The sequence below is a fragment of the Musa acuminata genome, chromosome BXJ1-1 (genome assembly GCF_036884655.1).
Source record: "Musa acuminata AAA Group cultivar baxijiao chromosome BXJ1-1, Cavendish_Baxijiao_AAA, whole genome shotgun sequence".
NCBI classification, from domain to species: Eukaryota; Viridiplantae; Streptophyta; class Magnoliopsida; order Zingiberales; family Musaceae; genus Musa; species Musa acuminata.
Genome location: NC_088327.1, coordinates 6,148,349 through 6,171,481, shown reverse-complemented (window position 1 = coordinate 6,171,481; position 23,133 = coordinate 6,148,349). Strand labels below are relative to the sequence as shown.

Below are 23,133 nucleotides of genomic sequence, written 5' to 3'. Positions count from 1 at the left end.
TCATGGCTCAACCCGATTAGACATGCAATCCCGTCTCCCGAGTCTCCACGTGGGTGACCTTGTATATTCAGGATCGAACTAAGTCGTGCTGACTCCTCGACCACGACGTAAAGGTTCACCAACCACCCTCATTTTATCAAACACATGATTTGATCATATGCTTTTTTAAATGTCAATCATCTTATCTATGGGGCCAAATTATATTTCTGAATATTTTCTTACAATAATGTCCTTTTAATTTATCACCATTTGAAAATTTTATTTTTTATTTAAACTCCCTCTAAAAGATAATTACTTTGTCAAACACAACCAAACACTTAATTCTTTTTTATTTGGTCAAATGTTTCAACCACTTCAATCATCTTTTCTATAGTGACCAAATTATCTTATTTAAAATGATCTTTTATTAATTGTTAGTAACAAACACGTGATACTGTTGTGTAATTTTTTATTAAATTTTGAGTGGACGATTGACAAACTGCAAAAGGTGCAAATGAAAGTATTATATGAAATAAATCGTACTGAAAAGTAGACTAAACTTAGTATGCTTGTTTTATGATTACAAGAACTGAAGGATGGAGATATTTTTTCACCCACCGCTTCAAAGAATTGAGGATGAAGGTGATACGAATTCCACTGTAACCTCAGCCGATCATGAATCACACATACTATTTGCTGACATGCTGAGTTCAGATGTTCCTTTTTTTCCTCTATATTTTTCTCTATTACTTATGCGGTAAATGGTGCTATGTATCACAGTAAGCATAGCAATTTAGTCATCAAAACACCATGACTCAAAACAAAAACAAAACAGAAAAAAAAAAAGAAAATTGGCCCTAATGGCCCGAAAATTTTATCATACGATATATTGACAAAAAATAATGAAGCAATCAGTGATAATTTGCAATCAGACGAGATAATACAGTTGAATGCCATTTTCATCATTCTGAGCTTACTGCACAGCACAGGATAAGATCACAACAGGTAAAACAATACAAGTGCAGAAATCGCTCTAAAGAGTGTATGTTCATCACGGCCAAATTTGTTGCAAGAAACTCGGTTGCCAGGATATATATTGTTTTGATAGAAAATTACCTGCGTTTACTAGTGCAAGATCCAAATTTGTCCAATAATCATTTCATGTGCATACTATAGTAGTCAACTTCAAAGCCAGTGCATGATTATAAAATATAGATATGGTCTTAGGGCAACATTATGCGATAAAAAGTTGTTATATGTTCCACAACTAAAAGAACGACTTAATAGTTGCTAATCAAAATTCAACTCTTCTCTGTGCTGCTTTCGAGCTCCTTCTTAAGTTGCACAGAGAAGTCATCATTGACATCATCATCATCCCAATCATCCTCCCACTGCTGCACTGTTTCTTTGCCTTCTTCCTTGTCATCCCATTCTGCAATATCAGTAATACAATGAAGTGAAGTATTTAATATAGTTCATTTAGCTTTGATCAAAGTAAAATAACCAAAGCTAAATCATTATTTTGCTTATTATTCTGAATCAAATTGCAGAAGGACTTTCTAAATTTTTCTATCTTGTCTAGTCTCAAGTCATTGTATTTTAACTATATATGACAAAGATATTATGCCCCAAATTCACAATTCTGAATATAACCAATACAAAACCTACTACAAAGAGTGCAAAGCAATTCAGAGTTTGGCTGTGGTTGACATGAACAGAAAATTGAGGGACAAACTTTACAATCTAAAGGGTATCAAGCAGCAAGAAGCTGATCTAATAGACAAATTTCTGTCTTATTATTAGACAACTCAAACAGTAGCACAAGAAATTTGTAACTCATCTGACATAGTACAATTGTCTTGTAGATTACATAGAACAAACTATGTCTAAGTGTCACAAGAACAACAACAACAAGGTGTAATGTAATGTCACAAATATTTGGGGATGTCAAAAGTATCAACAGTCAGATGGCATCTTATATATTTGGTTTAAGTCTGATTTCTAAATAAGAGCTAGTGTTACCAACTTTAGCTGAATCTTGTTGCTGCTAGTCAGATGGTCCCTATTTCACCATGCAACAAGACAATTTAAGTCCCTTCTAATTACCAAAAATATTCTTTCTCTAAAGGGCAACCTGACCGTACCATAACCTCCAATGATGTATTAGAGTTGGCATAACCATCAGAAAGTTGCTCAAATATTCACATAAAAAAGTTATGCAAATGCAAACAAAACCAAACATTATAGGATGATCATAGTTTAGACTGTTTCCAAAACAACTTGATAAACCATATGGATAAACAACGAAAGCTGATAAACCAAACTATTAATGTGCTGTAACTACAATTTAAATGACTTCTAAGACACTTCTAATCAGCTACACATACACATCTCATTTCCTGGTGCATTTCACAACTATGGATTTCCTTTCTAAAGTTTAATACTCGTGTATAGAAGTTCATAAAGGTGATTAATCTCCCACTAACACAAGCAAGAAATTCATTACCTCAAAGGACTATCCCACAGAAATATTTCAAAATTTGGTATTGCCTTGTAATTTCAGAAAGTCTATGCTAGGAAATAAACTGATTTTAGCAATAAGCAGCAAACAAATGCCAATGCCCAACAAAAAGTTGTAATTAACTCATACTAATATGTTTGCATTTTATTTGGAAAAAATATGAAGTTTCATCTCTAGACCCTATTGTGGTAGGTCCATCATCCATCCTAATTCCAATGCTTGAGACTATTGTGGTTGCAACAAGTGAACTATGGAAGCACGGCAATGGTAAATAATTGTAGAAGAGGTTGCAAACTCGTCAAGCTCTATTTCCTAATTCCAGCATATCATTTGCAAAGAGATCACATCAGTATTCTATCCAAGAGAATATCTAACCAAGCATCAAATTGGTTTACATTTAAATTCTTCCAGAATCAAGGTTTAAAGATTAATGATTCGAATAACAACAGCATGTTTATTTATCGATTGCACCATTATCGACCAACATAAAATTAATTGTTATTTGTACATAAAATGTGCCTGCAACGGTGAGAATCAAGGCAAGCACTCGCATCTGGGATTGACCCGATGGCAGGAAGTCATATGTGAACAGTAGCATGCAATGAAGTTAATTTTAAGATTGTGGCAGGGAATTCAACAAGCATGATACAAGTACAAGGAGAGCATACAGTTTTGTTTTGTGAATGTTGGCAAACAGATTATAAAAGGTTTATAGCAATTCCTAGGTATAAACTTTGACCAAGTAATTGAATTTGCCACTCTAGCTCAACATCAAGGATGAATACGAATCATTGCAGAAGCAAGCACAATGAATATAAAAGCCTACATTGTACCACCTACCCTTTACCATTTCACAAAATTGTGCCTAATGATACCTGAATGCATATCTTTCAATGATTCATCAGTAATCCATGCATAATTAATTTCTTTTCTACAAAACCATGCATAAATTTGTGTGATTTTTAAATTACAGCAAATCATGTATATGTAGGCTTTAAAAAAAGAAAAAAATGATGAGACGTGTCTTTTCATCGTTCATTGTTTGCCAAAAACACAAAATGCATTCATGAAGGTAAAATCATAACAACATCTTTATCTTCTTCTTTTTTCACCCTTCTGTATTCGTACTGTAACAGACTCCTAATTGTCATTCTGTTTCCAAGAAATAACATGATTAATTGATCCTCAAAATATATTTATCCTAAGACAACAGTTCTAAACTCTACTAGAAACACCATGATAAGAACAGTAATCGACCTACTCGCATCTTCGATACAGTGGCAAAGCTCAAGACGAAGCCAATAACCAAAGTGGCCCGACGCTCATAAGAAGAACATTATAGCTTAATGAGATGCGAAAGAAGGGCAAAGAAAATAGGATATCTTCATCAAAATTGCAACGTTTCCATTAATCGGACTGCTTAAAAAGGTAAACGCCCCAAAATCTTACCTTCCCCGAACTCGAACTCTTCGAACTCATCATCATCCTCGAAGAGGTCGACCTTCGGGTCCTCTGCCGCCACAGGTTTGGTCTCCGTCGCCATTGAGGATGAGAGAAAAGAGGCCTGCGATCAATCCGGGGAGAAATATCCAAAGAAACACGAATCAGTCACACGGAGACCTGATCTCGAGAGGATCAAAAGAGTCTAACCCTAGGTTCGACAACCTCCTCGAAACCCGTCGGCTTCGTCGCTATTTGCCCTCTTAACGCACGCAACGAGGGGTAATATAGACGATCAGGATCCGTAGTCCTTAGCCGGACGATGCAATCGCCTCGTATGCATTGCGATTCGTGCGATTTTTGATAGGCTGCTGCCGGATTCCTCGCATGACGCAATAAATGATTTCTTTGAACGATTTTTTATACAATACTCATATTTTGAGTAATTTTTAATCGATATCCACTTTTGTTTTTTTTTTTCAAACAATACCGTAATTGGAAAAAAAAAGTTTCCCCTTAAATTTTTTGTTATATATTATAGTGTTTTGACTATCATAACATAAATACTATAAAACCAGCTTGAAAACATTATAAATAAGTTAAATAAAATCAGAACATAGTATAAACCATTTGATATATCATATTAGCATTCGAATATATATTCACAATAACTTAGGAATAATATTACCCAAATTTAAAAAAAAATTAATTTATTATAATGTTTTAGTTACCATAATAAAACTATTCGAAAAGACTATAAATGATCTGAGTGAACTCGGAACCTCAACTAAATTAATTATACGCCATAAAAATATGATATCGTAATGTTTTATGAGTAATGATAACAAAAAAATACATAAATATGATATCATTTATAATATTTTTTCAATAGTGTTTCTCGTGTTTTCAGTATATAAACAAAAACATTATGAACACCATTAAAAACCAGTATAGATAAATCAAATAAAAATACTGTAACAGTTTAAAATAAATAAAAAAATGGACGAACAAATTTTTGAGAGGTATTTTAGGTCTTTTAAAATTAGGCACTATATAAAAAAAATAAAAGGAGATAACGATTGACATACACCCAAAGTTTATTCTAGAAAATTCATTCTTTATTTTTTTAAATATCAATTTAACGCATTGACAAGGCTAAGTTCGTAGATGAGTGTAATGATAAAATATTGTATTGACGATAAAAGATGTGAGGTATTATTTTTCTTCTACATGATTCTTGCTTTAATATGCGTGATACAATTTGACATCAAACGACCTATCAAGGATTCTCTTTTATTATGCATCGCAATCTTACTTTCCTTCCTGCTTTTATGAGTACCTTTTAACTTAGAACATGAAAGATGCTCTTGGGTGAATTAATACCGCGATAAAAATCATGTCGAGTTGAAAATCTTATTCGATAAAATCGTTTCGGAAAGATGTTAAACTTGAAAACGTACCAAAGTATAGCGAAATTAAAGAGTAAAATAGAAATACAAACCAGATTCTTATAGTGATTCAATCATCGTAACTTACATCTACTCCCGATTCCTCTTCACTCGCGGTCACCGGCTTCTACTATAAATCTTCTTTTAACGGACGAAGATCAACTATCATTTTACACCCCTTTTCTCCTTTTCACAGGTTTAAGAGGTAACATTTTACGAGCACTCACTATTCCCTAAACAAAATTCTAAACTTTAGAAGTAGAGGAGGGGATTTCTCTAAGTGATTGCTACAGGGATGAGATGGGTATTTATAGGCTCCAAATGGATTCAAACTTGTACCCTAAACTAGTCTCATCCTGAGTCTTTTGCGTACTAGCAGTACCACCGCTAGTACTGCGGGATACCACCGCCTATAGCACTGACACTGGACAGCACCACTACCCAATATGATGGTACCATCGCCTGGGAGACTATGTCTAGACAATACCATCACCTTGACCGATAGTACCACCACCTAACACCATGTCACTAGGCGGTACAATCACCCAGTCTAGCGGTACCATCGTCTAGTCTAGTGGTACCACCGTCTGACACAACACAGTTCATATGTTGGGTCATTGTTTGGACTTTTCACTTGACCCAACACAGTCCAAACTTGAACCCAATTGGCCTGTAATTGAGTTGACCCAATTCCAACCCAATTACACATAAAATCTACTTCGATCTAGACAATTACTACAAAGCTAAATCAAATGTTGTCCAACATATCATTGATTTATCGACGTCTCGTCCGATTCTTCGACGCATCGTCCTCTCTTACGATCTATTGCCTAATCGGTTAGTTGACCTCCGCAACTCCGATTTTCTTGACGTAATTTTCGCTCTTCTTGGCCTGATGCCTAAACCCATGGCCCGAAGCCTTCTGCTGACACGTCGACTAATCCTCCGACTCAACATGTAATCTTCTGATATATTTCACTCCGCCCCAACATGATTCTTCCTATTTTAATTGTCTTCTCCTTGAACGAAGGAATCCGTATAAGATATTTCAATTGTCGAGTCCGTACAAGAGAAGGTTCTCCTTGTTATCCGGTTCTGCTCTCCGGGCCTCCACCTTGCTGCTGACATGCTTCAGATTCCTGATGCATAGTCATCCGTGGAGCTGAGGCCCTATCTGGAACCCCTTCACCTTCTTCGCATGAACTCCTCCAACTAGACTTGTTTTCAGATATGGCGGCGGCTGATTCTAGACTTGTTTTCAGATACCTCATGATATCTTACAAAATGATTGTAGATTGATCATGATGAGTGATCTCGAAGTCACAATAATAAATTGAATTCAAATATAAATCTCAAAGAAACTACCATAACCAAAGTAATTCAGTATCAACAAGAGGAAACGAGCAGAGAGTTGTTTGTCACTCCCTTGGAACAAGAAAACATCTGTTAATAATGATGAGTATATAAACCAACTAAAATGTAATCAATATACCGAATAAACCGAGGAGTGAAGCTAATTAAACAATCTAGCTATATGGTCAATGTGACAGTAAGTTAATTGAGAATGCCAATAAGTTATCGAAAAAGAGTCTTCATCAAACCTCCAAAATATGAGAGTCAGATCAACGAGTAACGAACGAACCTACTTGTAGTCTCACTCGCATGCTTCATATTGAGAATGCCAATAAGTTATCGAAAAAGAGTTTTCATCAAACCTGCAATCGGAATCTCCACGCAACCGATGGATAACATACGAGTGTCTGATCAAAGAGTCACGAACCAAATTGTAGTCTCACTGGCACGCTTCATATTATTTGCAGTGCATGGTAAACACAAAACGTCGGTACCAAATTCATGTCTGAAACAGTTAAGAAGACAATGAGAACTGGTCCCACTCAGACAAGAGACATGCAGTAACTCCAATCACACCATGTCCACTAGCTGACACACACAAGCCATGAGAAGATGAGCAACTTTGGGTGGAGGTACACCTAGAAACCATGGATCTTGATGTGTTCTTTCTTCACAATACCGGCCTGCACCAAAAGAACATTATCCAGTGAGCCTTGGAAATCCATATCCATATCCTAACATCATCTATACCCGATCCATTCAACATGTGGACATGCTCGTCGTTGCAACTGATGCTCACCGAGCAAGCAGCAAAGGGTTAGTCCACAGTTACACGCTAATCACGCTTAGGAAGTGAAAAGAAAAAAACACAACATGAACGAAAAAGACCTGAAACGATAATATAATAATTGTCGAGAAATAAAGATGTGATATACTGCACCTGAACTAAAAAGGAAGAAACATTCTTCCGCTGATCACCTTGGAGCTGAATCACCTATAAGCAACATAAAATACGATGCATAAGATACTCGACAAACAATTGACAATATTCTCACATAAGTGATAAAGTACATATATATACACGAGAAGATTTGCATCAGAAGCAACAACTAACTAGAAGAAAACAAGTACCTGGCCTAGCTCTGGGTCCTGGACAACGGTTCCATTACAGCAGAACTCTTTCTTAAGGTCCTTCAGGATCTTGTTGTAGCTGAACTCTTTCTTTAATCCCTGCACAGTGGTTAGACACTTCCTGCCATTCCGCTGCTGTACACGGACGTGCACATACTCCTTTGCACCAACACCCGAATCGTCAGCATTCGCCTCAGCAAAAGGATCTGTATGCAATGGAGGAAAGGTTTTAGCTTGATTTTTATCAATAATCCCTCGATCAGTTTCAAGTATATTTGTCTAGTCAACTCACCAAAAGCAGTAGGGAGCGGCACGTCCAGATCAGACATGAACTCTTAAGAATCGAGGAAATCACACAACAGTAACTTTTGTTTTATAGTCAGAGCTGAAAAAATGTAAAAGCCAAACAATGTTAAACTTCCACTTGCAAGAAAAAGATGGTGCAACTCAAGTGAAAGAATCAGAGTATGATGATTCTGTTTCCTTGTCTTTTCAAAGTAAGAAGAATCTTTTATTTGTCTATTTCTGATGTGGTGCAGAAGGAAAAAAGTTCAACAACATAATAGCTACAAGGAATATACCAAATCAATTTTGTGTTTATCAAGATACACAGATTCAAATAAAAAACAGATGATGCTGATAGGTCTGTATGTGCCATAAGAACTTGCCACTTTAAAAGGATGGCTTCTGCTAAATATCAAGCAAAAGTCATATTTTTACACCAAAATTAAGTCATCTAATCCATCCAAGTAAAGCCACTTTCATGAAAATCTCCAGAACATCAGGGACAAAAACAATCCTAGGCTCCAAACACTAAATCTAAGCACGAACAAATGGAACAAATAGCAGCACCAGTCCAAGTCTGAACACCATCATCCATTCCAATCAAAGGAAACTCATAGACCGTACCATGACAGCAGATCAAGATATCTCACGTCCCCAAAAACATCAGATCACAACACAACACAAGCCACACCGAATTGACCAAATAAAACACCAAAATTACCAATTAGAACAAAGAAAAACCCTAAGTTGACACAAGTCCCCAAAGTCAAGAGGGGAATCAAGAAGAACAAGCACAACACCATCATTCCTCCATCAAAACAAACAAAAATATCGAGAAAAGAAGGGAATCCCGGTACCTGACCGCGGATGAGACCTCAGAACCTGTGAAATCTCCGACCGACGCACGAAGAACTCGGGAGAGGCGAGAACAATCCAGAACCTCCCGCTTGAAGCCGGGAATGCGGTGGCAGAAGAAGCGACGCCTTATCCTACGCATACAGAGAAGACACGGATTACCCGTGTACAAATTATACGCGGATCGATTCTCAACCGTTCGATTTCATCAAGATGAAGAACTTCGTAGCTATGAAGGGCGTGGATTCGTTGTGGCGCATAGATTATATTAGGCGGACGCAAGTAAAAGGGTGCAACAGACGTAACTATCAACATGTTGGGGTCGGAACTGACTTCGTCTGGAAAGGTCCGCTTGCTTTAAGAATAGTGAGCGTCTTGATGAAGAGAAATGATCGTATGGACGGCGTTGATCGTCCTCTTCCAATCAAATTAACTTCAAAAAATAGAAAAAAAATCCTGACAGGAAACCTTTTCCATGAAATTGCTGTGTACCAAAAATAAATGTTTAATAGGAAAAATACGAAATAATATTTTTAGTATCATTTAGAGGTTGTTGGGCCGCCCGACCCAACACAGAGCCGGTCTGAGGCGACCCGGTTCACCATAACCCACCATCATCCGTCCGATGGACTTCCACGGCTGAGATCAGTCTTCGTCGAAACCCTAGTTCCTAACACAATCCCCTATAAAAGGCCTCCCAAAACATATTCGACTCCGTCACCGGCTTCGGCCTCCTGCTCCTCGGCGCTCAAGATCGTCATCGTCACTGTTCGTTCCTTGTGATTAGATGATTGGATTCTCGTACTTCTTCTGTTCTCTCTTGGTTCGCTATTCTCGTACTCTTCCCCTTCGATTCGTGTTCCTCGTCCTTCTCTTCTTTCTTGATTCGGAGATCAGTTTGCAAATTGGTTGGGCTGTGATGATGCTATTTTTGTGGACTAGAGTTTCTGATTCGTGGCCATTCATTTGCGCCAGTAGTTGAAGACTAACCCTTGGCTGTCTGAGCTCAACCACTCTCGGACCTCGATCCGAGAATCGACAACAACAACGGAGACCCAAATCAGTCTTTCTTAGATCTCATAGATTTCTATGTTTTTTGTGCTTTTGTTTTTGTATTTTACGAGAAAAAACAAGCATACTTTTGTTTTTTTTTTGTTGGTTAAACTTGCAGATAATCTTAATGTAGTGGAAGTTGAAAGGGATGCGTCCATTACCAATTCCGGGGGATGGTGGTGTTCCTCTCGGTATAATGGCTCGGGCGCTAGAGTTAATGTAAAGTGTGGTCATCCTGATTAGTGGCTTGATTTCGGTGCCATTTTAATCCTGGAAACGCCACGTACACATTCTTTCATATAATTCTGCTTTAAAAACCTTTCTATCAGATTATGACTTTGGTCTCCAAACATTAAATACCAATAAATTGCTTCTGATAAGCAATCTGTTTCTTCGTATAGTGTTATTAGATGTTCTTGTAAAATTGAATTTAAACCTTTCAAAAATGTTTTTTTTAGTTGTCTACTTGTTTTTGAACTTTAGCATCTGATTTAATTTCAATTACTGGCAGAGTTTGTTAAAGATCAGACAACAATATGGTTGTTTAACAAAAATTAAATATTACCACGCATTCAAAAAAACGTATTGAAGACGATCTAATTTTTGAAGCCAAATGAGATAAATACGTCATCATATAAAACTACTTGAGAAAACAGAACATGAGAAACCAATGTCTAATATGAGATGCAGATTCTTGCGGCATCAAATTTCACAGCACCTCATATTATTTTAATTTCCCGGTCTTGCCAATTTTAAAGACCGGAAGAAGAATCCTCTAATTCATGCATATGGATACAAGCAAGATGACTGTAGTAATTATATATGGAAGGAGTAGTTTATAATAGATAAATGCTCCCACCATAAAAAAAAAGCTGGAAATCCAAGTTGGAAATCTAGTAGAAGATGAATAACGAATTTCTAATGTTTTTTTTTTTCTGCACCTTATCAAGCCCACAATCAAATCTATCAGCCTGTATTAAGCTGCTTGACAAGCTAACATCAAATTAAATCATGTAGACAATGAAGGTATTTTAATTTTCTTCCAATTCATCAAAATCTTAAGTTTGTTTGTTTTTTTTTAGGTCATATAAATCAGATAGAAGAAGGTAATCAAAAGCTTTAGGAACTACCTCTTTGCGTATGAGAAAAGGACCACATGCAAAAGATTGAAGCAATATTAACCCTACAAATGATCTTTTTATTTTGAGATGCATGCAAACACTTGTGTGCACACATATATGTATGTATCAACCAGTCATAAAATAATCCTCATCAGCATCATTTACAAGGGCATATGCCAATTTCTTGATCTGTACTCTTAAGAAAAATATAATGATCAACCAGATCAAAAAAATATTAATGTTTTTGCTTTAATGACGACATTAATTAAAAATGCCTAAAAACAGTACAAAGCCTTCTTGACGATGTACAATAATTTAGCTGGACGCTTATAAACATATGGCGACATTCTTACCATACATCTAAAGCTTCTGACACAGCTGAAGGATCGGCAAGAGACTTCAATTTCACCTTCTAATCTACAATGTAACAAGAGTTCAGAAATTGATACCTACTGCATCTCCAGCTCTATATGGTGTGAGATAGTTAGCGAGAAATATTCAAAGAAGGCTGTCAACCTCTGAAACTAAAGATGTCAAAATATTACTCGATACAAGCAAGTAAAAAACATCAACAGAAGCAAACTTAACAAGATTTTCATGAATCACTATTGTAAGATACATACCATGTTTAAACAGAGTTCTAACGAAGGTTGCATGAATATCCTCCTCACCTAGTTCCAGCTTTCGCACTCATAGAAGAATGATAGTTGGTGCTTCGCTGCTTTCGATAGGAAGTGTAGACATCATCGTACTGGCTCACCTCATTGGGATTTGCAGTGGCTCCAAGTCCCAATCTCCCTGAACTACTTCGGTCTACACTCCCATCGGCATATGCTCCAGTTTCAGGGTCCAGTTGCAGGTTAGTAGGTGGAGGAATGCATGCCCCTCCCTTTCGAACAGGAGATTCCCTCTCATACTCTTGGTATTCATCTTTTGATTCAGACTGTCTCATTGGTCCTTCTGATGGGTTGACCTCCCCGATCTCCTTGAAGAACTTGGAGACACGATCAAGAGTCTCTGAAGGAGGCACAGTGGACGGGGGAATCACCGTTGGAATATCAAGAGGGCTCAAAGGAGAGTAGGGTACACCACTACCAATCTGCATCTTCCGCACCATGCCAGGGATAAGGCCAGGTGGAAATAGTGGATAAGGTGGAGGAGCTTGATCGGTTGTGCTAGGTGCAGCGTTGGGTTGCAGTTGAGCTATGGGTGTCTGAATTAGTAGTGTTCCTGAAAGAGAAGTCTGAGCAGCAGGTGGATAAACACCACTGGGTAGTTGGTTCATTGCGAGTTGCTGACTCACAGCGGGTGCAAATGGCAAAGCTGAAGTTGGAGGAAAATGTTTATTGGTATCTTGTTGACCAAGGGAACCCAAATCAGAGCTTTGCTTATCCTGCCATTGATGAGCAGTTACACCTGCAGAACATAACAAACAAAAGAGGTGAATTTCTCGGTGTCAATTTAATAGCCAAAAAATATTTGATGCTTAACTGAACAATTGTGTTAACTGTTAAACCTGAAGACCAACAGGACAAAAAACGCATGCAATTCCCACTTTAATCAAAAAAGCTATAGCCATGAAATAGTTAATGCTTAAGTGAATCAATGAAAACATCATTAAATGTAATTTTTATAAATTATAACACAAACAATAGACCAACAATAACAACAACAACAAAACCGTAAGCCTCAACTATTTGGGATCGACTACATGGATCATTGGATGTCATTGAGATCTATAAAAGGTTATTTGCTTAGTTAAGTTTAGAGTATTTGAATATTTATTTATAGTTTCCACTAAAGTTTTTTTTAGGTCTTTCTCTGTCTCTCCTCTTACCACTAACAATAATTATTTCATTTTTAACTACCGTATTCATTTTAAATAATCCTAAGTATATGCTCATACCATTTTAAATAATTTTCTCTCATCTTGTCCTTTATCGAAGTGTACCTAATTGTTCATAAATAAACATATTTTTCTCTATCTTTCCTAGTAACTCCATATATCTTTCTCAGCAACACACATTTTGTAAATGTTACTTTTTAACTGTCCAACACTCAAAACCATAAAGCATTACTGATCTCATAATTATCTTATAAATTTTTTCTTTTAATCTTAAAGATATACTCTTTATGGTTCTAACACTAGTAGCTACATTATTATACATACCCTAAATACATCACTATAATTAGTGGATCAATCTTTCTTTTTAAAAACTCACCATAATAATTCTCAAGGAACTCTATCATATCCCTAAGTAAATAAAAATCATATGCAAATCTTTCTTTTTCTCTCTATACTTTTTCATTAGTTGTTTTAATAAATAAATAGCTTCAATTATTTATCTTTCAAGCATAAAATCAAATTAAATTTCAAAGATACTTGTTTCAAATCTTATGCTACTTCGATAACTTTTTTTCAAAGTTTCATGGTATGACTCACGATTTTAAATCCCCTATAATTAGAACAGTTTTGAATGTCACCCTTATTCTTGTAAAATTGACATTAAAAAATTCTTTTTCCATTCACAAGACATCTTTTTTAATCTCATAATTTTGTTAAATAAGTTAGTTAACCAAGTTATTCCCTTGTCCCCTAAACTTTTTCATGTCTCAATAAGGATATCATCAAGTTTCACACTCTTAGCTACTGTTATCTTTTTATTTTTAGACGTCTTTTACTTCACTAGCTCTAATTTTACAAACAAGTCTATGATTATTAAATCTAACACAAACAATAGACCAACCGCCAAATATGGCATGCTAAGAGGGTCAATGAAATCAAAGTTCTGCTCATCTGGTGATTGATGATGTGGCATTGATTTGACACTATCAATCTATGAATGCTATAGTAAAGAAATATTTAATGCTCAACTGAATCACTGTGTTAAATCTGAAGACCAAAATAAATAGAAATTACATGCACTTCTAACTGTCGATTTAAATATGTTATAACCAGGAAATAGATAATATGCTTTAGTGGGTTAATGAAATCACCATAGATTGTAATTTTTCTGATTCATTACACAAACAATAGACCAACCACCAAATATGGCATGGTAAAAATCAAAGCCAAAAATGACGACCAAGAGAACCTCTTCCAGCATGAAAACATGAATAATGCAAATTGGCATAACATGAGATCATTAGGATGATGGAGGTTATTCGAAGTTCTGAAGTACTTAAAAGATGACTTAGGCAAACTTGTGGTCAGTCAATTGTTTAAATTGCCATAAATTGAAGCTAATTGTGAACAATAGCCTTGTAATGAAATATGTACATTCTGGTAACTATGGCTACAGGATAATCAGAAGCTGATGCAATTTTATGCCTTAGGATAATCAGGATAATCAGCCTACTTATATCAAATATTAATATTTGTAAGAAAGAATTTCAAGAAACAACAGGAGATTGCAGCAAATCTCATATATTATATCTTTCCAATGATTATGGCCTGGAACTAGTCCATGTCATTAACAGTGTACATTGGAGAAAAAAATTGCAGAAGGATTTTCTGCAGTTCAGAAACAGTGACATTCTGTAGATAAGCAAAAAAATAGCAAACCAACTGACACAGAGCTCAAAGCAAGTTAACATATTCAACTGTATGAAATATAATCACTTTTGTACTTGGGGAAAAAAAAAACTGCTCCGCCTACTTGGTGCATTAAAACCATAATAATTCCCCCCCAAAAGTTTCTCTGAAAGAAAAGAAACCATGATATTGCAGTGGGAAGGATCTCACATCAATATGATCATGGCTGAAAGTAATCAAGAAGTTCAGAATTTTTTCTAAGACAAAAAAAGGAGCAAAGATATAAAGGGTAAGGTTCATTTAAGTGTTTAAACAAGCCCCACAAAATAAAGTAATAATTGAACTAATACTACGTCATTATTTTGCATGCAGAAATGTAGTGCAAATAAATAAGATCAAGTGAGACCTGTGAAATTCGAGGGATCCGATCCAGCTATCAGTTCCTTCTGTGCTGCTGACCGAAATGGTAATCCACCAGTCATTTCCCTCTCAAGACTCATAATAGTTTCCTGGTCATAAACTTCTTTTGATGCCCAAAAATGTAAAATCTTCTCCAGACGAGGCTGATTAGCATCTTTGTTATGTGGGTTATTGTAAATTCTTGCAAGCATGGATCCTAACACAGGTCTAAATGCAAGTGCTTCATTGTCCAGTTCTTGAGGATTGATCCGACGTTGCAAGCTGCATCACAGTGTTAACATAAAAGGGGCAAAAATAAAATTAGTACTGGAGTAACCATTGAAAATGAAGAATTTGAAGGGTAGTTTCCTACTGAAGACTAATCAGTTCAAACATATAACAGAAATAAGCAAACAATAAACAGTAATAGAAATGGAGGTACATTAGAGGGAAGGAAAAGTAAATCCACGCAGCACAACATATATTTGCAACACCCATTTATTCATTGAATCAAGGTTCATGGGATTTGTCCATCTTAATTGCCAATATGCATGCATATTACATACATAGTATAAAAATATATACACATGCAATATTAGACAGATATTTAGTAATTTCAGTAGATTAAGTTCCTTGACAGTTGTGCCACTATGCTGCTAAAGATGCAAGTGATCAATCACACCATGTTCAACTTATGGTGTAACCGCTTGCAGTTACAGCAGTCAACAATAGACAGTGGTGGTTTGCAGGATTGGTCAATCCTGACCAAATGAGGCCATTCCCTCCAGATCCAGACACCTTGATTTTAATAAGATCAAAGGGATAATCCAATCTTGTTGATCCCAGTTGACCGCAAACCATCACAATGATGAACTAATTCCAACTTAATAAATTTTCGACTGACCAAACTGGAGAAACCTTGCCTATTTTTCAATCATTCCAAAAAAAGGGCTAACCAAACAAGTCAACACAACAATTCGTGGTCTTAAATATACAATTGGGCTTGATCAGGACCCTGTGATCCTTGAAGTAAGATAAGTAATTCTACCCCTTGGCTCTGTCATGTTGCTACACAATGTTATATATTATCATGCCCATAGTGCAGTTAACTGACTTATTATATGTCATCTGGATCTTGGAATATAACATCTGCAAGTTCCTACCAATGAGTAAGCTTACAGACATGTTTTAACAATGATCTGCTAGTTTGCTGGAAAAATAGAAGGTAAAAATCTTTACAGAAATACTTGGGTCTCCACCGATGCAAATCAAAACTATGAAACATCATAAACTATCTTCAACAAAGCAAGTAGGGCCAGCTACAGCAAAGAAAAAACAATATGAAAAAATATAACATCAGGAGAAAGAAATAAAAGATGCTCAATAAGCATTATCTAAAAATTACATAAGAACCTCATATACGTACACTAGAAATAGTTGCACAGACAACAAAATAAACAGTTCAGAAAATTGAACGAAAAGCAGATTATTCATAACCAAAGCATATACTGATTGCTTACTGCTAAAAGATAACACGATGAACAGATGAGTAAATGATCTTTAATACCTCTCAAACAGAATATCATTGACTAGAAAAATTATATGTATCTGTCTCTCAGAATCATCCAAAGAAAAGACACCATCCCTAAGGGCTTCAGCCAGAGCCGGTGCAAAAGGCGATCTTTGCATAAACCACATTTTGGCTCCCTTAATTGATTCCTTGGTGCCGGAAAGATTCACAAGCACACTATTAAGCTCTGCAGCAACATCAGATGGAAGTGGCCCTGATAGGCCCTTAAATGACTTAGTTGATGGTTCATAATCAGCTCGAGGTTGTCCGATGAATGTTTGGGAGTGCACTGGTTGATGCTGATCATAAAAGGGTGGATAAGAAGGTTGATGTAACTGAGATGCTCCCAACAAAGAACCTGTAGGACCAACTGCAGTGCCTAAGGGAGGAAGATTCAGGGCAGACGAATTTAACACGGAATTAGGCATCATAGGCATCGATGAAGGAGTGAAAGATTGGTTGAAGGGTGCACCAGATTGCCGTTTTGACAGCCAGAGCTTGTATCTATAGTAATTATGACCCTCACCACCAAACAGGAAGCTGTAAGCAGGATTATCATGTTGCTTATCGCGAATCATAGCTTCAAATTCAGGGCCATTTTTGACAGCATATTCAACTAGTTTATCAATCCGCTTCTGGAGCTCAGGATCTGAAGGAGGTGCAGCTGGTGGAGGAGCTGACTCATATGGGTGTGAGTAAGCAGGTGGAGGCATGAGATGAGGTGGTGGATTGTGAGGCGCAAAGGAAGGTGGTGGTTGTTGTTGTTGTTGGAGATTGAGGGGGAGATGAGGATAGAGCTGCTGTGGCAATGGAAAAGGACGATGATAAGGAGGGAATTGTTGAAGAGAGGGATGAGGCAAGAAAGCCGGCCCATGTACTTGGTGTGGAAATTGTTGAGTTTGTGGATGGAATCCAAACTGTTGTTGTGATGGCATGTTTGCCTGCTGTTGTTGTTGCTGAGCAAAGGCCATGGCTGTTGCGTACTCAGGAGGTTGTCGATCCATCAATATGTTATTTAAGTGGAATCCACAACTTGATGCTGAGTGTTGATAGTGTTTCCTCCTTTCTCAAAAAAAAAAGACCTAAAAGCACCAGTAACAATAATAAGTAACAAAAGGATGCAAATAAAGTGACGTAAAAGGATAGAACACAGGTTCCTTATGAAACTAATGTAGATACTAGGTATAGCATAACAATAGATAAATCATAGTTCAAAAAGAAATTGGTGCTCATTCAATTGATAGCCAAATTCATGAAGTGGCAATCCAAGCCTATAAAGAATACCCTATAATTCAGACATATCAAGAAATCCCACAATAATTCTCCACAGAAATCCAGTATTAACATTTAATAGTAGAAGAAGAGGTCTAATTGACAAGGTATAAGTGATATATACAAAGTGGGAAGTTTTCTATTCCATAAATAACATGAAGAGGAAAGTCATCTAAAAGCAGAGAGATATTAACAAGAAAAAAACAATACACGATTAGCAAGTCAAAGACTCAACTTTTCTATTCCAAAAGTCCACCTCTAAAGTATCCCAGGAATACTGAAACTATATACACCAAGGATGTGGGAAAGCTTTCAAGAAAGAACAAAATCCATAAATGCTCTATGCCTCTATCTAACAAGTCAAAGATACAATTTTTATATTCCAAAAGTCCACCTCTAAAGTATCCTAGGAATACTGAAAGTATATATACAAAGAATGTGGGAAAGCTTTCAAGAAAGAACAAAATCCATAAATGCTCTATCTAACAAGTCAAAGATACAACTTTTCTATTCCAAAAGTCCACCTCTAAAGTATCCCAGGAATACTGAAAGTATATATACGAAGAATGTGGGAATGTTTTCAAGAAAGAACAAAATCCACAAATGCTCTATCTAACATGCAATGTTCATCACTATCCTGATTCGATGTGTATTCATAAACAACAATTGCAAACCTTGCTGTCTGGGGATATATGATATACAGAGAAAATTCTGTAAGAACTGAAAGAAGAAATTTCTGTTTGATGCACAAAGCCCTGAACAGAAAAGTTTTGCCAATAATTCTTTCTCGGTCAAAAATCCTTCCAAAGTCAAATAATACAATCTGTAGAATAAATTCTAGATAGAAACCTAGAGAGATTCCAATTTGGGGCTGCTGAGTCAAGAAAATCATAGAAATAAAGCAATAAACTCAACAAACCAAAGAAATTTATTGCTTTGATACTTATGTCAAGGGAAAAGACCTGCTGAAGAGTAAATAAACTTAGCTAACTGATAAAAAAGAAAATACACCAGTAGCATAAAAGGGCAATTTTTATAAGTAAAAACCAAATGAAAATACACAGAGGAATAGCTGTACCAAGAAGAAACAAGAAAAATAAAATAAAAGACAGTCAAACTGAAGAAATTTACCACCTTGATACTTTGATCAAGATGAAGCAGAGAGTGTGCTACTAAAATGGAGAAGAGAGAGAAATATAGCTAAAAAATTAATTTGAAAATGCATTCACATTCCTGGCATAGAAGACTAAAATTGTCTTGCAATTTAGTATTCATTTATTTTTCTTTCTTTGTCACATCTTATGTCATTGTTATTTCTTATAACACAAAATTAATTTGAAAAATACATTCACATTCCTAGCATAGAAGACAAAAATTGTCTTGCAATTTAGTATGCATTTATTTTTCTTTATTTGTCACATCTTATGTTATCATATTTCTCACCCAGAAAGCTAGTAATGGTAAGTTGAGATGGGATATTACATACATACAAGGCTGATTCCGATCCAAAAAATAGCCTTTAGAAAGTTGATCCAAACTGAGCCATATAGCTAGTGGTCAATTTTTAGAAGAACATATGCTTCACCACAGCCCAAATTGAGTAGCCATGTAGTCAATACTTTTTACCCATGAACCCAACAAAACATTCTAAACAAATTGATCAAATTGACACTGTGGATACTAAGTATAAACATTTGAATTTTTTTTAAAAAAGGATTACGAAGGAGAATTTTTCTGATCTTCACTTTAACTACTGTTGGTTTTATTGTTTTTCCCAGTATATTTGTTGCGGTTTCACAATTTGTTTATCAGTGCAAATTTATCAACACAAGGAAAGACCGATCCTTGATTATTCTTTTCCTTGCCTTGTTTTAAAGTCCTGTACCTGTTGATCCTCAATTTCACAAAGAAGCTTATCTATCACACCCTGACCATGGGTATATGCATCGAGGTATGTATGATTCCATGGATTATGACCATAGTCCTCTGCAGGATATAAAAGTGCAAGTGAAGACATGAAGTTGTTGAGTTTAGTTATTAAAGCATATATGATGAAAATGAATGTATGGGATAGAAAACACACATTTTCTGGGAGAAGGCATAATACAACGGATGGTCGGTCCCCAATTTGTAACAAGCTAAGAAATTTGGATGCGTCCACATTGCCCATTCAATGACATAGAAGACAATTTTGATCAGGATAAAAGGATTTCATTTCAGCAATATGACATGATTGGCTGGTTCAAGATTCAAAGGTCACTACATCTTATTTTATTGAATTTAACTTCTGAAACAATTAGATTTCATAGCAAGAAAAAGAACAAGAGTGCTATTAGACATTGGGACTGAAATAGAAAAATATCATCTCAAGGCACAAGGTTATTGTCATTTTGTGAGATTCTGAGAGTTAATGCATGCAACTTTACCCTCAAACATGAGTGTGTTTCTATGATTTTCAAACGCGTCAAAGATGAGTAAAATGAATCAACTTCACCCCTCCTTCACCCATATTCATTCCCAATAAAATAATGGGCTCGTGTTTCTGAACATTAAAGAACACATAACTACCTACTGTACTTACCATCTATAGAACAAAATGACAAATCAAGAACTGCTCAAAAATGCCTTAAAGACACTTGATAGAATTATCTCAAGAAGAATATCACTTTCATTAGTCCTGCCTTGTCTTTGCAGCAAACAGTTGGCCAACTGCTAAAAAATGAAGGAGAAAATAAAAGCATACAACAACGCAAAAGCCTGAAGAGAGTCTACTAAAGAAATCAGGCATGCTTTCACTAAAATGACAATGCAATTATTGAATTTATAAAACGACCATATACCATACATCCAATCAGATCATAATCTCAGAACACAAAACAGACCCAACTTCTAAATACGCAATTTCTTTACTCGATTGATTTATTAATTTAATACAGGTACCAAAATACAGTTTGTTTTCACTAGCCAAAGTGTAAATTTCTCCGTCCCTAGAATCATGATTTTGATTGTACAAATCTTCAACAGGTGTTCGCCCTGTAAATAGGTGAGTATAGTAAAATAAATAATATCAACGATAAAAGAAAGCCATAACTCTTTTGGTTTCAAGTAATTCCATGCTTGACCAAAACTGCTTAGGGTACATTTGGTTTCTAGAAAACAGTGACCTATTTGCATCTTTTGGAATATTGTGATTCACATTTCAGGAACAATTCCACTTCCGTTTCACCAGACCTTAGATCATCAATTCCAAGATCATCACCAACATATTTCACCCTTGCGTCGTGCAAATTCAACCATATATAATAAAAACCTCCATAGCCAGTCGGCATCTCAACGCCATAGTGGGAAGAAATAAGAAAGAGAGGCAGGGGCATGTTAGGCATATCTAGAATAACCTTACTCTAAGCAAGCATCTTCGATCTCTGATTTCATCTATGTCATCGAATGTGTCATAGGGTGCGAGAAGAGAACCAGCGCAAATAATCCGCCAAGACGAGGAGGAAGGAGGAACAGGAGACTTTTACATACCTTAGATCGCTTGCCACCGCTGGTGGCCGGTGCCGATGAGATTTGACGAACCCCGGCGGCCGGCGGAGGATGGAACGCTGAGGATGGATGGGGCAGCCGGTGGGAAACCAGTGAAGGCGACGCCGACCGTGGAGATCGAGAATTCTTGTTTCGATACGTCGAAGCAATGCGTATCACGCAGACAGGACCAAACCCTAATTGCAGTTTGGTTCGATCCAATTTAGCGGTTTGAACCGCAAAATCGTACGCAATATATATATATATATATATATATATATATATATATATATATATATATATATATATATATATATATATATAATCAGTTGATTTTCTAAAAAAATCATAGCTTTTCTCAAAGTATAATTCTTTTCGGTTCATAGGATGAAATGATCCATCAAATTAGATAGATTTTTAAGTCATAATATTATTCTACTAAGTCTTTACCGATTAATTAGTTGATACATTAAAAAACATTATAATTTAGTAAAAAATTAAGTGTGTTTTAGGTTAATTCCTGATGAGGGTAATAATGACGATAAGACTCGGGTTGACGTCAGCTGCCCCAGATGACACCTCGCGCCTCTGTTAACCTAACAGCACCTGGTCAACACGGACCGGAGCGTCGACCGAGGCACATTAACATCCTGCTCAGGCTCGATCCTTCACGCTCCGCCAACGTCGATGTTAGACGTTACCAGGAGTACGATCCTACTCCCTGCGAGTGGGCACATCAGGCAACGGTAACATTCACTATAAAAACCCTCGCGCTCCGAGGAAGATGGAGGACAACAAAAAAAACCCTTGCGACTATTCACTAACATGATCGTCGGAGGGGTCGGGTCGAGCTCTCCCGACCCGACCTGGGTACAGGTGCGAAGACGGAGGCCTCCCACTAGACGCCCAAGCGAGAAGCCCCCTCCCGGAGGAAACGGTGACCCCTTCGCGATCGGACCACCGCAGTCGGTCTTCTGCAGTCTCAAAGGTCGTCCCAAGAAGATCCCCCACTATTCGGATCTAAACCAAGCCGCGTCGGCCCCGAGGCCACGGCTTAAAGTTGTTTACGCTAACGATTCCTATAAGAACCATAAGTATTTTCTAATATACATAATAAAAGAGGTTTCCTATCACGTCATGTCGGGTGATGATGAGAGTCAAATTAACATATATGGAGATTAGGTATTGATTCAACTCAAAAACTTAAGTTCTTAGGTTACGAACTAAACCTAATATATGTAACCCAAACTTTGATCTAGTCATGTAAGACTATGGTCTCAGTTCATCTTATTTTCTTGTCAACGATGACTGAAGTTGAATTGATTCCAAACAAATTTTCTTGTCGAACAACCACAACCTTATCTTCCAGGATTTTTAGCCACCAATGTTGCTGGATCTCAACAGTACAGTACGATATTTCTGAGTGATTTCTATGTCCCTTCGGTTTGTAGTAGGAGATCATATAATTGAATAGGACTGTACAAAGATTTAAAACAAGTTAGGACATACAGACAACAGAATCCAACCTTAAAACTTTTGTAGCTTTCCAAAACCCTACAAGTACAACTAGTGCCAAAGTGACACTCAACTAATGAAGCTAAAAGATGTGAAGCAATTGAGATTGATCTCCAAGTGGTAGAAGAAGA

At 36.5% G+C, this 23,133-nt stretch overlaps 3 protein-coding genes and 2 non-coding genes across 8 annotated transcripts; 2 read left to right on the top strand and 3 right to left on the bottom strand.

Annotated features, from left to right (window-relative positions):
* Positions 1–1,158: 1,158 nt before the first annotated feature.
* LOC135632255 (protein DELETION OF SUV3 SUPPRESSOR 1(I)-like) lies at positions 1,159–4,287 on the bottom strand. 2 transcript variants are annotated; one of them, XM_065140757.1, is made up of 3 exons: positions 4,166–4,287; positions 3,950–4,064; positions 1,159–1,411 (listed from the first exon to the last, which is right to left on the bottom strand). In XM_065140757.1, the coding sequence occupies exons 2-3, from the start codon at positions 4,041–4,043 to the stop codon at positions 1,281–1,283; spliced, it is 225 nt and encodes a 74-aa protein (XP_064996829.1). In that variant the 5' UTR covers positions 4,044–4,064; positions 4,166–4,287; the 3' UTR covers positions 1,159–1,280. The 2 variants fall into 2 exon arrangements, with proteins under 2 accessions (XP_064996829.1, XP_064996767.1); XM_065140695.1 differs by having other exon boundaries at positions 4,151–4,275.
* Positions 4,288–7,172: 2,885 nt separating this feature from the next.
* LOC103985632 (protein translation factor SUI1 homolog) lies at positions 7,173–9,147 on the bottom strand. The gene is made up of 5 exons (XM_009403391.3): positions 9,015–9,147; positions 8,165–8,257; positions 7,873–8,078; positions 7,682–7,735; positions 7,173–7,424 (listed from the first exon to the last, which is right to left on the bottom strand). Exons 2-5 carry the CDS (start codon positions 8,199–8,201, stop codon positions 7,380–7,382), a joined length of 342 nt encoding a protein of 113 aa, XP_009401666.2. The 5' UTR covers positions 8,202–8,257; positions 9,015–9,147; the 3' UTR covers positions 7,173–7,379.
* A 772-nt stretch (positions 9,148–9,919) lies between these two features.
* LOC135592697 (small nucleolar RNA Z157/R69/R10) lies at positions 9,920–10,024 on the top strand. Its single transcript, XR_010479195.1, has one exon. It is a non-coding gene; the product is annotated as a small nucleolar RNA Z157/R69/R10 (small nucleolar RNA).
* A 200-nt stretch (positions 10,025–10,224) lies between these two features.
* On the top strand, positions 10,225–10,356 carry LOC135592718 (small nucleolar RNA snoR80). The gene has a single exon (XR_010479205.1). It is a non-coding gene; the product is annotated as a small nucleolar RNA snoR80 (small nucleolar RNA).
* Positions 10,357–11,681: 1,325 nt separating this feature from the next.
* LOC135583611 (uncharacterized) lies at positions 11,682–21,710 on the bottom strand. Of its 3 annotated transcripts, none has more exons than XM_065140515.1 (5): positions 21,491–21,710; positions 16,688–17,772; positions 15,128–15,402; positions 11,810–12,602; positions 11,682–11,710 (listed from the first exon to the last, which is right to left on the bottom strand). In XM_065140515.1, exons 2-4 carry the CDS (start codon positions 17,692–17,694, stop codon positions 11,854–11,856), a joined length of 2,031 nt encoding a protein of 676 aa, XP_064996587.1. In that variant the 5' UTR covers positions 17,695–17,772; positions 21,491–21,710; the 3' UTR covers positions 11,682–11,710; positions 11,810–11,853. The 3 variants fall into 3 exon arrangements, with proteins under 3 accessions (XP_064996587.1, XP_064996650.1, XP_064996532.1); XM_065140578.1 differs by having other exon boundaries at positions 11,682–12,602; positions 16,688–17,069; positions 17,163–17,772; XM_065140460.1 differs by having other exon boundaries at positions 11,682–12,602.
* Positions 21,711–23,133: the final 1,423 nt, after the last annotated feature.

What these genes read in the sequence shown, in the direction of transcription:
- LOC103985632 (XM_009403391.3), bottom strand. Translation starts at nt 8,201, where the DNA reads ATGTCTGATCTGGACGTGCCGCTCCCTACTGCTTTTG. An exon ending in GCCGCTCCCTACTGCTTTTG is followed by an intron (nt 8,079 to 8,164) that starts GTGAGTTGACTA and finishes CATTGCATACAG; the next exon opens with ATCCTTTTGCTGAGGCGAAT. An exon ending in AGGACCCAGAGCTAGGCCAG is followed by an intron (nt 7,736 to 7,872) that starts GTACTTGTTTTC and finishes TGTTGCTTATAG; the next exon opens with GTGATTCAGCTCCAAGGTGA.
- LOC135583611 (XM_065140460.1), bottom strand. Translation starts at nt 17,694, where the DNA reads ATGGATCGACAACCTCCTGAGTACGCAACAGCCATGGCCTTTGCTCAG. An exon ending in AATGATATTCTGTTTGAGAG is followed by an intron (nt 15,403 to 16,687) that starts GTATTAAAGATC and finishes ACTGTGATGCAG; the next exon opens with CTTGCAACGTCGGATCAATC. An exon ending in GGATCCCTCGAATTTCACAG is followed by an intron (nt 12,603 to 15,127) that starts GTCTCACTTGAT and finishes TATGTTCTGCAG; the next exon opens with GTGTAACTGCTCATCAATGG.
- LOC135632255 (XM_065140757.1), bottom strand. Translation starts at nt 4,043, where the DNA reads ATGGCGACGGAGACCAAACCTGTGGCGGCAGAGGACCCGAAGGTCGAC. An exon ending in AGAGTTCGAGTTCGGGGAAG is followed by an intron (nt 1,412 to 3,949) that starts GTAAGATTTTGG and finishes CTGATATTGCAG; the next exon opens with AATGGGATGACAAGGAAGAA.